Genomic DNA, 15,684 nt, shown 5'->3' with positions numbered 1-15,684 from the left:
AAAAACCTTGATGTGTAGAAGCGTGTAGATGGCTGGTCCAGAGCCTTCCATGCGGATGCTATGCTCTTCATTTGCATTTGTCAAATTCGTATAAAACGAAGGGATGACCAGCATTTTTCAAAGTGGGTATCATGAAGGAGTTGGCAGCGGTAGACTGTTTTTAGATCTAAGCAATTAATTGTGTTTTTACGAGATCCACCGTTTATCTACCGTAATAAATAAATTTAAATCCCCGACGGCTGCTGAGTGGTCAGAATATGGGATCGGAGATAAACCGTCATGAACTATTTGATCTCTACAAAGCCCCTCCATCATTCGGCAGTATAGTATTTAATCTTCCTTCCCCTCTGCCTCTCTTCTCAATATTCTTCTCCACCGACTAGCTACTACGTATACTAAAAAGGTAAAGAAGCAAATCACCTGGGCAGTTGTGTTTCGCAATGGCAACCGAGGAAGAGGCTTTGTACAAGCCTTATGATCAATTCATCCTTTTTGGGGATTCAATCACCCAGATGTCCAGCGACCCCCACATGGGGTTCGGGCTATTCGCAGCACTGCAGGATGGTAGGTAGTATTTTATTTATTTTCTTCCTTTCGACTACATACAGCTACTAAAATCTTACAGCTTACAGCCGTCGCCTGGACGTGATCAACCGTGGGTTTGGGTGCGTTACGCTAGATCACTAAACCTGTTCGATGATAATCCTACTAATCGCATGATCCCCTACAGTGGCTATACCTCTGGCCATGCCATCAAAGTCTTTCCCAAGTTCTTTCCCACACCGGAAAAAGCCACAGTGCGGTTCATGGTACGCCAGCTAATATTATCAAGAACCTCGAAGTAGCCTACGAATATTAACTCGACAATAGACTATTTTCTTTGGAGCCAATGACGCATGTCTCCCCGGCAGTCCTCAGCACGTCCCATTGGACGTGTATAAAGAGAATCTGACTCGGATCATACAACATCCTGCAACAGTGGCCCAAAATCCACATATCCTCCTGCTGACTCCACCCCCTGTAAATGAATACCAACTACAGGGGTTCGACGAGTCCAAGGGCAATGCCCATCCCAGCCGGACCGCCGCTTTTACTAAGGAATATGCGGAGGCAGTCCGCGAAGTCGGCGCCTCTCTCGGTGTCCCCGTAGTGGATGTATGGAAGGCATTTATGTCTGCTGTTGGCTGGAAGGAGGGCGAGCCACTACCGGGCTCAAGAGATTTGCCAAATCTGGATCAATTTGCGCGATTTTTCACTGATGGTCTGTGCTATTCTTTTCGTTTGTGTCCTGTGTCCGACATAGTAGTGACTAACCTCTGGAAAAGGGCTACATTTGACGGCAGATGGATATCGGGTACTGTTTGATGCGATTATGGAAACGATTCGAGCGAAGTGGCCGGAGGAAGAACCTACTGCAATGGATATGGTTCATCCCGCATGGCCGGAGGCGCCAAGGTAGAGAGATATGCAGTGGCAACGGATGGAGATCCGCACGGGTCGATAGTTTACCACGTTCTAGAGCGATTGTCACCTGGAATAGAAAGACTAAATTCCTGTAAATTTTGTGGAGTATCTAGAATGTAGTATAAGTTCAAATAAGTTGACTATTATTGTCTGATGTTAGTGAGAGTGTGCAAGCAAAAGCGGTCTAGAATCGGCTGCAAGTTCAAACTCCGTCGGAGACAAAAGAAACACAGACTAAGCCCGAGATAGAAAGTGACGGCTGTTGCATTGAATTTCATCCCCTCATCTTTTGTCTTTCACCTTCCATTCTGCTTCCTTGCCTCGTCATCACCCTTCCTTTCAGCTTACAGCGCTTAATTTTTGCCCTCCACGATCTTACGAACTTGTTTCTCCTGTCTCCTGAAATTTCTTGCATCTTCTTTGAGCAATCTAACCACTCGTGTTTCAAGTCACCCTTAAAAGCGCCGGAGCCTCCGTCCTAGCATCTAACACGCATTTCCTCCTGCAAAGCAGATCATTTCTCTCCTAGGCGTCCCTTGCTAGAAAATCTTCAGTCGATCCTACAGCTTTTTGCTTACCATTATCTCAACAATTTTCGCGGCCTCCAACACGAGCTGAGGTGGTCGCTTCTCACCTCATTGGATATTCCTCGACAACCGTTAACTCGGCATTCTTTTCGTCCGAATCAAGACACCCTTCTCGACACTTCATTTCGCTTCAATACTCATCAGCGTTGTTGAGTGAGAACACCCCAAGAACAAGCTTCTATTAGGTTATATGGTTTTGGCAAAGGTTGCAGATATCCATCTTTAGCAAACCGGGTGGACGGCCGTACGGCCGTCTCACAGAGGAGGGAGGAGTTTCGAGGATAAAGTGAGCTACATATCGCTGGCCGGTTAACGCCGAAAAGTAGCTTGAAGGAGAAACATAAAGCTGTCTGATTCCTGGGGTCTGATCCATTTGTGTCCTGTTTTCCCTGGTCGTTGCTTTGTTTGCCACCCTTATCCAGTCGTTCGGATATGGATGCTCAGTACCCTTTTGCTTCACGTGACGACATTTGGCGCGTCTTTGAAGAGCTGAAGGAGCTCCATGCTACACAGTTCGAGCAGGCGGAGCGAATCGCGAGACTGGAGCGGCGAAGGGACGAGGATGCGAAATTGAAAAGCGTCTGGGGCCCTCTGTCACCGTTTCCGACATCCGTTGCAGGCACAATACCCACAGGTGTGTTCACTTGGTCTTCGAATTGCTTTCGGATAGGAGCTGATCTTTCATTCCTGTTGCAGAGCCTATCTTCCATTCGCCGGCTGACGCCTTCAAAGGTTTCGATCAGGGACAGCATCACGGGGTTGGGGGGACCATGGGCATAGAGAGCGAAGAGGAACCAAGGCGAGGGACATCCAGAGCGAATAGTGTCCGCTTTGATGAAAGCGCTATCCACAGCTACTATGGACAAGCTAGTCGGTCTACCAGCGAGCTCCCACTGCGAACGGGGAGTGGAATGGGGAGCCATCCGCTGACCGAGCGGTCTTTGTCTCACCGATCTGACGGACGACTAAGCTCATCCGGACATTCCCATCACTCGGCGCGTACCAACAGTATGGGGTTGGAAACCACCAGCAGAATGATGGGCTCTTCTGTTGGTGGTTCGCCTCTCATTCCTCCACCTGGACTTTTTCTCCTTGGCCCTGTACCCTGCATCATACGGTGCTGGTTGACGACCAACTTCTCCAATGACTCGCTTCTGTATGCAGCTGTCTGCTCGGGGTCTTATAAGTCGTCATTGGGCTATCCCATGATTCGAAAGCTGGGTCTCGAGGACTTGGTAACACAGGAGGAAGACCTGCAGTTCATCAAGCTTCCGATGTACCTGCCCGAGGCTAGCATTCACCAATCATCTTCCAGACCCGGTAGCCCAGTCCCCCAGCTGCCCGCATTGACTGTTCGATTCCTTGTCCGTGACATCGATTCCAATGATCCTTCCATTCAGATTGTTCTCGGCAGTGATATCCTTCGTTCCCATAATGCGGAACTTCTCTTCTCGCAGGACAAAATTATCATGGTGGACGATGAGCGGAATAAGATCTCGATCCCTCTTGTGCGACCCGAAGACGACTCAGTTTTCAAGTTCCTTCGCACGGCATCGGATGCCTCGCGTACTACGGACACGACTCAATCGCTTCAAGCTAGCGATCAGCCAGACACCAATGGCCATTCAGTCGGTGTAATTGGCCCACCTAGGAGTGTGTCTCGACAGTCCAGGTCAGCATCTGCTTCCGCCAGAGATTCAACTGATGAACCTGAAGAGAGTCGAAAGACATCTTTGGATAACCAGGAACTGCCAAGGAGCGCCGAATCCACCAGCGTGAGCAAGCCTGCTGTAGTTGCAGGGTCTCCGCCGGAGGGCCCGATGAAGGTGGAGCCAGCCGGGGTTTGGGGTTCGTGGAAACGCGATACCAGATTAGATTCCAATGCTTCCACCGCCGGTAAGACTTCCAGGACTCGCCCTATGAAAGTCCTGCGCCCGACCAAGTCTGCCTCTCGAACGTCATCGGCTATGACCGTGCCCACTAGCTCCAGTAACGATGCAGTCCCGATGTCCTCTCAGCCGGCATCGTCGCGAGCGTCCCCAGACGAGACACGGACGGGTAAACCATGGGTATCTAATCCCATTGGCGGCGCCTCTGCGTTTGGGTGGCTCAATTCGTCCCAACCGACCCGAGCTGTGACGAACCCTAAATGAAATAGATTAGAGGTCCAGTCCAGATTCACGGTCTACCTATGTGTGTAACGTAACTGTATTTGGCGACGTTGAATTGAGCGTTTGACGGTGTTGGCCGACTTCACATGTACTATGCAGTAGCCGGTTTATAGCGTAGTAGTAACATCCTGACTGCAGTCACAAATTGACATTCATTCACTCGATACTGAAGCAGTTACTATAAGCTCATCCGTTTAACACTCTTCATAATACTAATAGCAACCAACATCTCAGTTCAAAATGGTCACTGAATCTCTTTTCCTAGTCTACAGCCACAAAATCCAACAAAGAAACCAAATCAAATTCCTCAAAGAAGATCTAAATCTTCGAAAAAACCTCCAAAGCCCCCTTCGTCTCCTCCTTCATCTCCTTAACCAACCCACTAACAGTCCTAAACCCACCATGACCTGCGTCCCCCAAAATCTCAAACAAAATACTCTCACTACTCGTCACTACCGCCCCAGCATCTCTCAACCTCGCCAAAGCAATCCCCCTCTCCTCACTATTAACACTGCTCACCCCATCCACAATAACATAAACCCGATGGCCCCTCTCCAACATATCCAGCGTCGTCTGCGTAACACAGATATGCGTCTCAATTCCCACGATAATAGCATCGAGGGGCGTTTCCCCGGCAGTTGTCTTGGGTAACTTGGCCTCGATCTCCGGGGTGATCATAGAGAACAAAGTCTTGTCGACGTTGGCTTTCACATTCGGGGACGAGAGGTGGGGTTGCAGTTCGGAAACTGTGTCACCGAGTTTGGACCGGTTTTGGGTTGTCACGTAGGTTGGGATTTGGAGCGTGTTGGCTGCTTTGAGGAGTTTGGTTGTTGTTGGGATTCTTTCGTTTAGTAGTTAGTATTGTTGGTTTTGGGAATGGTGTTCTTGGGTTCGAGGCTGTGATTGGGATGTAGGGGTGTCGATATTGGGTAATAGAGTCTGGGGAGTTGTGGTAAACGTACAGTTTCGAGAATTCATAGATGACAGGTCTGAATTTCTCTTGGATATCGCAGATGCTGAATTGGTATGATTGTTAGATCTATGGTGGACTTATTTTGGAGAGTTTACTGGACGTACAATAGGGCTGGGTTGCCTATTGCTTTTGTTAGTGTTTATCTAGGTATCGGACATGTAGGGGACTCACGGATGCGGGCTGCTCTTGTGATGGTGGCCATATTAGTTGGGTTTGGTGTGGTAACTTTGGTATAGCGATCGGTACTGGGGAGTTGATTGAGAAATGTGTGAAATGTATTGAATGGCTTGCGGTTGATGGTCAAGAAAGATGACTGCGGAGGAAATCGGGCGGGGAAGTCCGTGAGGAGTATGCGGAGAAGATCATGGGTTTGTTGCCTGGTTTATAAGGCATCGAGTGAGGGGCAATGGTTTTTGAGGTTGTGTGTGTATTGGATGGGGATTGAGTTTCTCTTGTAGGGGGGTGTATGTTTGTATTGAATTGGTCATTTACTTTACAGACAGACAGACACACACACACACAGAGAGAGAGAGAGAGAGAGAGAGAGTGTGTGTGTGTGTGTGTGTGGGGCCTCTCTGAGAATGTGTACATTTATCGATAGCATTTCTAGCAACTTTTATATTCACATGAAATCAACATATGCCGACGCATCTACAAATCGATCATTTGGATCTTTGCCCGTCCTGTAAACCAGCTGTGGTCTCCCTTCAGGGCTGCCTGGCGGATAGCGTAGAGCTCGTCGAGGAACGCAGGAACAAAGCTGCCGGGTCCCCGCACGTACTCCTTCGAAGCGGCGTTCTCCGCTGCGATCTCGTACATCAAAATACCGGACAAGACAGCCAGGAGTCTGTCGGATGGGTGGCCAGTAAGGAAGCAGCCGGATACAGTTCCGACGGCACAGCCGGTCTATATCTCATGTCAGCATACTATATTATTGATTATTTCGTAGAAGGAGGTAAGCATACCCCAGTGACTTGTCCAAGGAGTTCGTGTCCGTTCTCCACAGCTATGACTCGTTCGCCGTCGCTGAGATAATCAACGGCGCCAGTGAGAAGAACAAGGTTGTCTATGTCCAGGTCGGTTAGTATGGTCTCAATGAGCAAAGGACAGGTGACGCTTACGTTCTCTCCGAGCCAGGTCCCTGACCAGGATAGCCTTGGCTTGACCATCTAGTCTGCTTGGGCCGCTATCGACACCACGCTGAATCACGCCGCTGCTTCCAAAGACTTGTCGAATCTCTCCTTCATTGCCTTTGATGAGATCAAAATATCCACCCGCCATGAGCTGTTTGACTGCTCCACGACGGATGTGCGTAGCGGGAGCACCAACAGGGTCATAGACAACGGGGTTACCGCGTTCGTTGTAAGCCTTGATGGCCTTCACGTAGTTGGGAACGCTCTCGCTAGTCAAGGTACCCATGTTGACGACTAGGCCGCCGTCGAACTGCGCGAGATCCACAGCCTCATCCCCATGCGGAGCCATGATAGGAGAAGCACCCCTGTAAGATACTTAATTGGCCATGCACAGGTCATACAAACAATCGAGACAACTTACATTGACAGAGCAACATTAGCAACGAAATTAGCAACAACAAAGTTGATCATGTTGTGCACAAGAGGATGCGCTTGTACAACCTTTTGAACGATCTTCGGCACCTCCTCCTGTAGCGCAGCAACTTCACGGATCTGAGGAGCTGCTGGGGCTCGTACGAATGGCGGGGGAGTGGCAATGCGTTTCACGAATTCAGCTGCTGCGGCCTTCGGGTCGTCCGCGGCTATAATGGCACTGACGATGGCAACTCCATCAAGTTCCTTCCTGGGAGCTCTGGATTGGTAAAGGACTCGTTGAACGTTGGAAAGATTAATTCCACCAATTGAGACGGTCCCGACAGAGCGGCCTGTGTCCGAGATAGCATCAAGGATAGCCTGTGTACCGGCTGTTCCGATGATGTGCTTGGTGTTGGTCTTACTAGTCTGGGTCAGCATGGCTTTTAAAACAGTAGATTATAGAGTTGCTAGACCGCTTTGTAGCAGATAACATACGTTGGGGTTGCAAACATGGTTCCTATCCCGAGGTAGTCTGCGCCGGCATCAATGGCCTTCTGAGCCTCTTCTATCGAGGCAGCAGTGATACCAATGATAGCATCCTTAGGAAGAAGCTGCTTTGCTTGTTCAATAGCTACAAGTAGTTAGACCTTTAAAAATTCATGGCAGAAGCGGAAAGCTCACCCATGTCATCTTGACCGAGATGGACACCCTCAACACCAGCGGCAAGAGCAACATCCACACGGTCATTGATCAGTAAGGGAACCCCATACTTCTGGGTTATCTGATGCAGCTTCTTAGCTGTCTGTATCTGCTCTCCTGTATCACTTTTCTTGTCCCTATATTGAACTATCGTGACACCTACGCCAAGCGTTAGTGGGGAATTTGCCGGGAGTAGGGAATGAACTGACCTCCTTTCAAAGCTTCCTCCACCACCGTGCACAGATCACGGCCCTTGAGGATAGCCGGAGTCGAGTCGGTAACCAAATACAAGGAGAGATTTAACGGCATTTTTTTACTTTTCTGGGTTGCGCTAATTAGTATCTATGGCTGCATTACGGGACTTTCATAAAGTGTCGAGACACCGGTGAGGGGCACGTGGGGTAGGTGGGGACAAGGATAGTGATGCGCATGGAAAATTTTCCATATGGGAAATGCCAAATGGGTGAACACAATACCTTCTACCAGACGATACTCCTTGACCTTCGGCCTGTTTTACAATGGTAGTGATACACTCGTGCCGGTCGAAGAACGAGGGTGAAATGACGTTGGGGATGTTTGCATTGATTTACGCAATATTAGTTAGTCATACTTTCCTTAACCTAGAGTCCGTGGATTTTCTATAACCCTAGAATAAATCCGACCCTGTATGTATCCAAATTTCCTTAAGTCTAGAGATATTGTAGCACAGGTCTTCGGGTAGTACATTGGTACTGTTTAGATCACAACCATTCAGCACCTATACAGAGTGTATGTACAGCCCTAGATGGGCAAAATCAACCCTCTCCACCACAACGAAATGATCGATATGGCAGACTTGTACATACAACCATGATATCCCATTCACTGTTACGAAATCCAAGTATAAAGTTTTCATGATGTTTTGGATATGCCTAGTCCTGGTGGTGGATTAAGTGTGGTCTACAAATATACCGAGTACAACCAACCCACATCTACTACGTACATGCACGTATCCAGAGAAAGTATGACCATCCAGCTACTGTTTGGTACTGTCTCTGCATAATTAGCTGCACGAACGGCGCCTAAGAAAGAGACGACTCGCGAAGTTCAGCCCCTGCATAGCCCTGAAATCAGTACTTTAGCGATCATCGCTCTAACCACATTTACGGTAGTCACCCCAAATCCTACGCGAGGGGTGTGAAGTGTTCCGTCTGTTCTTTGAAGTTGGGGCATACTACCGGTCATTCTTCGTTGAAATTTGGGTGACTGAAGGATCAAAGGATCGGCAGTATTCACAGACGCGATGGTGTGTTTCATAGTGGTGCAGCCCTAGTGGTTCACGGTAGCTTGAAGCGCATTCTTTAGGCCTATAGTATGTACTTCGTACAACACAAGGGTTTGTCAGTGCCGGCAGTGTGATTATCATAGGCAACCGACAGAAGAGATGTTAAATCCGACGTAAACCCGAAACACCATTGTTAAAAACTGCTTTGCGCACGTGCCCTCGGAACCGACCTGATCCGGAAATCAGCCGGGCTGCTGACTCAGAGTGGATTTTTTCCCTTCTTTTATTTTTTTTCTGCCGGGCTTGGCGGTGGAGCAGTCGAATCGTCCCTTCTATTTGGCAACAATTTCTTTCTCTTTCCTTCCTCTTTTTCCCTTTCTTTCCCATCCTAACTTGCTCTTCATTTCATCGTCAAGTCATCAGTTCTTGACATTGTCACGTCTTCCAAAGTCCCCCGGAAAGCTGTTAAACACGGCTTACGGTTGTTACTGCGCATTTTGATTCATCAAAGCCACTGGTTAGTACTACGGTCATCTCGTCGTCAGCCACCAGTCATCGAAAGTGTCGAGATTCTGACCTTTGTCTTTTGTTGCTGCCTTACAGAAGAACCACGCAGCTGGTTTCTCTCTCTTCCCGTTGGAGAAATCCACTAAAACAGAGTCGATCGAGAACTTGTCTATGTATTCGTCCTGTGTCAGAGATTTAGAACACCACCTGCCGCTCAAGCTGCAAACGTTTCGCCCCGCGTCGAAACCTTGTAGTATACATTCTAAGTCCTGTGGCTGAAAGCTTTGGGCTGCCATATTCGCTGTGCCAATCGTTCCGTTGAGACGATCTTAACCGCCACCATTCCTCCAAAATCAGGAACTCAATACGCATGTCTTGTACTTCCAAGGCATCCTTAGTCCGGAATCCCTCCCGCTTCGTTTTCAGACACCTTAAGTAAACAAAGATTTTCATCTTTATCCACCATGGCTACCGTCAACATTCGTCGGGATGTTACCGATCCCTTCTATCGTTACAAGATGGAGCGCCTGCAGTCCAAGATCGAGGGCAAGGGCAACGGAATCAAGACCGTCGTTGTCAACCTCAACTCGGTCGCTCAGTCCCTTGCACGTCCTCCCGCATACGTGATCAAGTACTTCGGTTTCGAGCTTGGCGCTCAGGCCAACGCCAAGCCGACCGATGACCGCTGGATCATCAACGGCGCCCACGATGCCGCCAAGCTCCAGGATTATCTTGACGGATTCATTTCCAAATTCGTTCTTTGCAAGAAGTGCAAGAACCCTGAAACCGACGTCATCATCAAGGATGACAAGATTATCCTGGATTGCAAAGCCTGCGGACAGCGTTCCGATGTTGATTCCCGTCTGAAACTGAGCACTTTCATCCTCCGCAACGAAACCAGTGGAAAAGGAGGGAAAAAGAACAAGGCCGACAAGAAGACGCGTCGTGAACAGCGGAACAAGAAGAATGAGACAGCGAATGGAGAGAACGGCAGCCCAGGAGACAGCAACTCTGACAATGGCGACGCTGAGAATGGCGATGTGGGCATGGAAGCTGGCAGTGACGATGAACTCACTCGTCGTATCAAGACCGAGGCCGAGACCATTGAAGCTGAGGAAGCCGATGAAGTCCAATGGTCCGTCGACGTCTCTGAGGAGGCCGTCCGCGCTCGTGCCAAGGAACTTCCCGATGACCTGAAGCGTTCCCTTGTCATCGAGGATGCGGACGAAGATGGTGCCGATGGCCCTTCTGCCTATGACGAGCTCGGTAGCTGGGTACAGGACACAGCTAAAGAAAAGGGTGGTGTTGCTAAACTCAGCGATGTAGACATCTACGTGAAGGCCAAGGAATACGGTATCGAGTCGAAGCACAAGACTCTGGCAGTTCTTGCTCAAACCATGTTCGACAATGATATTGCTAAGCAGATCCCTGGCCGCGCTGGTCTGCTCAAGAAGATGATTACCTCGGAGCGCCACGAGAAGGCCTTCCTGGGTGGTATCGAACGCTTCGTTGGCAAGGATCACCCCGAATTGATCGGCCAAATCCCTGCTATCCTTCTTCGCCTCTTTGAGGAGGATATCATTGATGAGGAGACCCTCAAGGCATGGGGCTCTAAGGCTAGCAAGAAGTATGTCGATATCTCCACTAGCAAGAAAGTCCGCAAGGCTGCTGCGCCTTTCCTCGAATGGCTTGAGACTGCCGAGTCGGAAGAGGAAGAAAGTGACGACGAATAGATAGCTGATCTATTCATGGTCCTTTATGGAAACTACTTTCGGGATGTTTTTGTTTGGCTTTTTATTCATCGTCCCAACTAAGCTCCACTCGTTTTACTTCTGTTGACAGTCGGCATGACTTGTTGTGATGTTTCTGGTTTGAGAATAATCAGAGAAAACAAACAAAAAAATACTTGGGATTAGTGCTTGCCAATTGAATCTCTTCGCGTATGATTCTATACTTATCGTAAATCTCCCCTAAGTTTCAAATACACTACTTTTACAGACTTTAGAGCCCCCTTCTACGCTTTTAGGGTGTTTCAATGTTAAACCTACCCTTGTTCAATATTGGCAGCCTTATGTATTGCTCACAAAGAGGAACCTATCCTGTGATTTGATAGGGCTACATGCACCGAAGTAATTCCACCGTCAGGTATAAGGCATTGGTCTCGACTCCATTTGTCACAACCAGAGTTCTTCTCCCATACCTTAACAACCTACGACGAAGATGCTCTAAATGTACTAACAACATAATCATTCGATCGTTATGTCTTGGAAGATATGTTCCTAATCTAATTCACGCTTAGAACCCTTTATAATCCAAGCCTTCATGGACACTCAAAACACCAACTCCGCAAACTTCAGTTTATTTCCAGGTGATGACCACGTCTGTAAGGGGTCTTCATTGATTTCACTCATCAATGGAGAACTGTGTGTCTTCCTTTGAGGCGTGATATTTCGCACTTGCGCCTTTTGCTGCTGAAAGATGAACCAAGTCAAATCGACGTTCCAGGTTTCCATTGCCTCAATAGCATTATTAACAGTGTCGATTTCCGAGCGTAGAGAAGATGGGATTTCCTGCTTGGAAGACGAACGGAAAGAATAATAATCTGGGCCCGCAAACCGAGCTATCCACGCCGCAAGGAATTCGCAGATCTGGTCACCCATAGACAAAGGTAAACGGACATGTGTGAGGAGAGTCATGAATAGGGAGAGGAGAGCTCGCCAGAGACTATGGTGAGGTGTGAATGCGCGTGCGCCTGAGGGCCCCCCTGCTATATTGAGAGACAGTGATTGCGAGAGACCCAGCGATAAGGAAAGAAGTATATCGGTGTTTTTCTCGGTGGTTTGGCTCTTGGCTCGCCGCTGGATGGCCTTTTCGGCGTCTTGTCGCACGGTTTCCCATACGCGACGGTAGAGACGTTCCCATCTGGGGAATTCGGTTTCGATTCTGGTGGCCATGAAGTCACCGGTGCTCTTGCACATACTTTCTATGGCTTGGCAGGCTGTTGTGGTTACGTAGATTTCTTCTTTGAAGTTGAATTCGTCGTCTGGTCGGTTCTTGGAGCCGTTGTTTGAGTCTTCTCTTGCCATGAGAGCTGTTGACGAGGAGCTGCTCTTGAGGGATGAGGGAAGGCTGATCCTTGCGGCTACTGATGGCCACACGTCGTTGATGATGGGCAAGAAGCTGTTTTCGTGTTCCGAGAGGATTGGAGATACCTGGATTAGGATAGAGAGCAAGGACCGGCGAAGGTAGGGTGATGGAGAAGAAAGATGTGAAGGGATCGACTTGATGATATGTAGCAATAGGTTATGTGATTTGCTCACGGGCTTTTCTTGGTCTTCGGGTTCGCGCGGTGCGGGTAGTGGTTCGTCTGATTCTTCTATTCCCTTGTTCAGAAGCGTCCCGATATCCTCTTCTGGCTCGGCGGGTTTATCAGGCTTTGTGGTCCACGGCCGTTCTGGGTGTGAGATGTGCTCGTCAGCTTCAGGAAAGTCGTCCAGATGCTTAGCACGTTTCGCTTTCCGGTTTGCTAGATCCTCAGCAAGAGTAGAGATCTGTAACCTCTTGTACTGTTTCTTGCGATGTCCCGCACGTTCGCTATCCGTTCCATCGCCTATTGCCAGGAATGACGGACTCTTTGTCCCTTCCTCAACAATGGCAGCCAAGGTTTTGAACATCATCTCAACGAGTTTTGGATACCCATGATACATATCCAATATCCCAAAGATTGAATCGACCAGATCGTCGAGATATGGAATTAACCGCGCACCGCATAGCTTAACCATCATAAACAACACTTGGGGCGGATATGGTGAGACGTCGAACGTGTTTAGCTTCAACGCCACCGAGTTCACAAGGTAGTCGACGTTCTCAATAATCATCGTGCTCGTACTCTCATAATTACAGACTTCCGTTAGTATATTTAGACAGACCATAGCATGCCTCTGAATATTCGGGTTGGACGATGATAGGAGTTGGAGAACTGGGTATAATGCGTCCATCAATTCTGGTCGAAATGCTTCGTGAAGCTGTTGGGACTGAAGTGCGACTACCTCTAGAGCGAGAGCCGAAATCCGCCAGTCTTTTGATTCATCAGGCAATGATTCGCTTAGTACAGGGAGTGAGATGTAATAAAGTTCTTCGATCATATTAGCTCTCGTAGAAAACAAGGATGATGGTTCGATAAAGTCAGATGAAATGAATTCATCAAGACTAGTGAGCTGGGCACCGCCTTTGAGGCATTCTAACGCCAACCATAAAGGTGCAACCATGGAATTTCCTGTTTCTTGATGAACCCGGTTAATAATTAGGCGTGTGATATCACTTCCAGATTCAGACCTGTTAAGCCTGAGAATCATGGACTGGAGATCTTTGAGGGTTTGTTGTTGACTGCGGTGTTCCAGAAGAACTGGTGGGAAAGATCGTGACTGATTTCCATGGTGAAGCACTTCTAATGATTGGCTGCCTGATGTTTCAGGGTTCAGAGGCTGAAGAGCATTATTTGAATTGTTAATAGCTGCAGAAACGCTGTCACATAATCCTGATGCAAGTCCAGTAGTGAGTATGTCGGACCCAGATTGGATCTGGGACAATATCTGAAAGGCAGTAGATATTTGTTTAAGTGCCCACTGCTTTGATGTTTCATCATTGCTTTGCATCGTTCTTGGGAAAGAGGTGATCCAAGCATGCAGAGAGTTCTTAAGGGAATCCAGTACCTCAACATAAGCGGTAGCAAGATGCATAAGGATTGTGTATGCATTGTTGGGTGATTCGTCATCTCCAGTTTCAGATAGCACGACCATAGTCTCAACCACTAGGGGGAGCGACTCTTGCAGCGTGCTTCGGCAATCTTCCACGACCATTGAGCATAGTTCTAATAGAGAAGCTTGTACTTCAGGCCGGTCATGTCGCCTAACCTGAATAACATTTGCAAGCGCAAGCTTAATTTGCGTAGCTGTAGCCGTCAGCCAGGATTCATCAAGCACAAGACCATCACCGCCTTCCTGAGACTGGGCAGGCTTCTCTGGTGCAACACTCGCTACTCTGTCATTAAGGACAACTTTAAGCATGTGTGTAAGGGCCTTAATGCAAGCAGAAAGCAGCTTGTAAGAGCGTCGTACTTGAGTTGTAGGCTTGATGACTTTAGTCAGCGTCGAGACCGTCCGTGGCATTATGCTAGCCAGGACTACCCGATCAGTAATTCGATAGTATAGAGCTTGAAGAGCTTTTGCGGCAGAAATGCAAAGGTCATCCGAGGTACTGTCTAAAATCCCTTCAAGCAAGACATACACAGTCTGGTCAACAACAGTCGCTGTGCCGATTTCGTTATAGATCGTCTTTTGCGCTACAGGCCCCTCCATGACATCAAAGATGGCTGAAAGGCAGTCAAAACCAGCGATAGACAGTTCCGCTGGTTTGGATTGTGTTTTCTGGTTACTATTGGCTTTACTTGGAGGGCCTCCAGTAATCAACGTAAGCAATATCATGAGCTGCTTGCCCATTTGCGGGGATATGCGTTGTCGCCATCCGTCAGCAATCAATATTCGCAAGCAGTCGACAGCCAATTCCAAGCAATTAGCAGAAATTCTCTGGGTCTCATTGAATATGTGAGACAGCGGAAAGAATGCATATTCCGCTAGCTTTTCGTCCAATGAACCTTTATTTGAGAGTTCCTTCAGGACACTCTGCACTGGTTTGAGAGCTCGGAAAACATCGTTTGCGGATGACTGATGGCCACGGTATCTAAGACCGACCGAGCTGAGCTCAACACAAGGTTCCCGAAGCTTTGAAATGCATTAGCCAAGTCACTGTACAGTTTGGGTATGGGGCTTGTCTGTACTTTTCTAAAGGCTTCTTGCCGTGAGTACTCCATTATGCCTATTATTGGCACTATCGAATTAGATAAGAGTGTGGCTCTACGGACTTGCCATCCGGCTTGCTACCAATTTATCGAAACTCGTATCTGCTGAGATATCAAATATCGAAGTACATGAGCCAAACAGCGCAAGATGGAACGTCACAGGCTATGATTGTTCTCCGCCCCACATTTTCTGCTGGCACAAATTCATAAGGCGGTGTGAGAGGTGATCGTGCGTGGTATTTAGGGTGAAAGTCAATAAACCACCAGCATTTCATGCTAAAGATAAGACTATAACTCATAAAGTAAAGCAGGAACAAAGACAATGCTATACTATCAAATACTTCCTACTCTTTTTCCTAAATCTATCGACTTTACAAAAACGAGAATGCACGTCATTCTACAAATGTGCACCATCCTTATCTTATCGAAGAGCACGTGACCTAATTAATCTCCGCGTCACGCGTTGCGCGCAGGCAGCCGGCTTCTGCCTTTGAGATTCATTGAATTAAAAAACAATAAATGCGGCGCATAATCTGGCGCAATCCCTGATTTATACATAATTCTTCTAACCCCTTTCATCCAATGTCTGTTTGATGTCTGGGTGAAGACGACGTC

At 48.1% G+C, this 15,684-nt stretch overlaps 6 protein-coding genes across 6 annotated transcripts; 3 read left to right on the top strand and 3 right to left on the bottom strand.

The window, feature by feature from the left end:
• The first annotated feature begins 182 nt into the window (after nt 1-182).
• F9C07_2281066 (isoamyl acetate-hydrolyzing esterase) lies at nt 183-1,630 on the top strand. The gene is made up of 5 exons (XM_041294843.2): nt 183-564; nt 626-665; nt 731-809; nt 871-1,261; nt 1,326-1,630. The coding sequence occupies exons 1-5, from the start codon at nt 441-443 to the stop codon at nt 1,457-1,459; spliced, it is 768 nt and encodes a 255-aa protein (XP_041150472.1). The 5' UTR covers nt 183-440; the 3' UTR covers nt 1,460-1,630.
• On the top strand, nt 1,631-5,496 carry F9C07_2281065 (uncharacterized protein). Its single transcript, XM_041294842.2, has 3 exons — nt 1,631-2,685; nt 2,748-5,063; nt 5,185-5,496. The coding sequence occupies exons 1-2, from the start codon at nt 2,484-2,486 to the stop codon at nt 4,202-4,204; spliced, it is 1,659 nt and encodes a 552-aa protein (XP_041150471.1). The 5' UTR covers nt 1,631-2,483; the 3' UTR covers nt 4,205-5,063; nt 5,185-5,496.
• F9C07_2063211 (isochorismatase domain-containing protein) lies at nt 4,541-5,255 on the bottom strand (the record flags this gene model as incomplete). Its single annotated transcript, XM_071508677.1, has 2 exons — nt 4,541-5,063; nt 5,185-5,255. Coding segments are annotated over 2 exons (594 nt in total), but the record flags the coding sequence as incomplete, so codon positions are not given.
• Nucleotides 5,497-5,663: 167 nt separating the features above from the next.
• Nucleotides 5,664-8,044, bottom strand: F9C07_2281064 (putative thiamine biosynthetic bifunctional enzyme). Its single transcript, XM_041294837.2, has 8 exons — nt 7,918-8,044; nt 7,651-7,762; nt 7,424-7,600; nt 7,238-7,373; nt 6,750-7,163; nt 6,317-6,693; nt 6,161-6,261; nt 5,664-6,101 (listed from the first exon to the last, which is right to left on the bottom strand). The coding sequence occupies exons 2-8, from the start codon at nt 7,748-7,750 to the stop codon at nt 5,847-5,849; spliced, it is 1,560 nt and encodes a 519-aa protein (XP_041150469.1). The 5' UTR covers nt 7,751-7,762; nt 7,918-8,044; the 3' UTR covers nt 5,664-5,846.
• Nucleotides 8,045-8,965: 921 nt separating this feature from the next.
• Nucleotides 8,966-11,225, top strand: F9C07_2281063 (eukaryotic translation initiation factor 5). The gene is made up of 2 exons (XM_041287260.2): nt 8,966-9,222; nt 9,309-11,225. Exon 2 carries the CDS (start codon nt 9,677-9,679, stop codon nt 10,943-10,945), a length of 1,269 nt encoding a protein of 422 aa, XP_041150468.1. The 5' UTR covers nt 8,966-9,222; nt 9,309-9,676; the 3' UTR covers nt 10,946-11,225.
• F9C07_2281062 (HEAT repeat protein) lies at nt 11,226-15,552 on the bottom strand. Its single transcript, XM_041294836.2, has 2 exons — nt 15,049-15,552; nt 11,226-14,992 (listed from the first exon to the last, which is right to left on the bottom strand). Exons 1-2 carry the CDS (start codon nt 15,079-15,081, stop codon nt 11,543-11,545), a joined length of 3,483 nt encoding a protein of 1,160 aa, XP_041150467.2. The 5' UTR covers nt 15,082-15,552; the 3' UTR covers nt 11,226-11,542.
• Between the last annotated feature and the right edge of the window lie 132 nt (nt 15,553-15,684).

Source organism: Aspergillus flavus, chromosome 7, assembly GCF_009017415.1.
Source record: "Aspergillus flavus chromosome 7, complete sequence".
In the NCBI taxonomy this organism is placed as follows: Eukaryota; Fungi; Ascomycota; class Eurotiomycetes; order Eurotiales; family Aspergillaceae; genus Aspergillus; species Aspergillus flavus.
The sequence above is the reverse complement of the archived record's forward strand: the minus strand, read 5'-3'. Positions and strand labels throughout refer to the sequence as shown.

Coding starts and splice junctions, on each gene's coding strand:
- F9C07_2281066 (XM_041294843.2), top strand. CDS start 441: ATGGCAACCGAGGAAGAGGCTTTGTACAAGCCTTATGATCAATTCATC. Junction 666..730: donor GTGATCAACCGTGGGTTTGG/GTGCGTTACGCT, acceptor GATCCCCTACAG/TGGCTATACCTCTGGCCATG. Junction 810..870: donor AAGCCACAGTGCGGTTCATG/GTACGCCAGCTA, acceptor ACTCGACAATAG/ACTATTTTCTTTGGAGCCAA.
- F9C07_2281065 (XM_041294842.2), top strand. CDS start 2,484: ATGGATGCTCAGTACCCTTTTGCTTCACGTGACGACATTTGGCGCGTC. Junction 2,686..2,747: donor TGCAGGCACAATACCCACAG/GTGTGTTCACTT, acceptor TTCCTGTTGCAG/AGCCTATCTTCCATTCGCCG.
- F9C07_2281064 (XM_041294837.2), bottom strand. CDS start 7,750: ATGCCGTTAAATCTCTCCTTGTATTTGGTTACCGACTCGACTCCGGCT. Junction 7,164..7,237: donor ACCATGTTTGCAACCCCAAC/GTATGTTATCTG, acceptor GACCCAGACTAG/TAAGACCAACACCAAGCACA. Junction 6,262..6,316: donor GGACCTGGCTCGGAGAGAAC/GTAAGCGTCACC, acceptor ACCTGGACATAG/ACAACCTTGTTCTTCTCACT.
- F9C07_2281063 (XM_041287260.2), top strand. CDS start 9,677: ATGGCTACCGTCAACATTCGTCGGGATGTTACCGATCCCTTCTATCGT.
- F9C07_2281062 (XM_041294836.2), bottom strand. CDS start 15,081: ATGGAGTACTCACGGCAAGAAGCCTTTAGAAAA. Junction 14,993..15,048: donor GGCAAGAAGCCTTTAGAAAA/GTACAGACAAGC, acceptor TGCATTTCAAAG/CTTCGGGAACCTTGTGTTGA.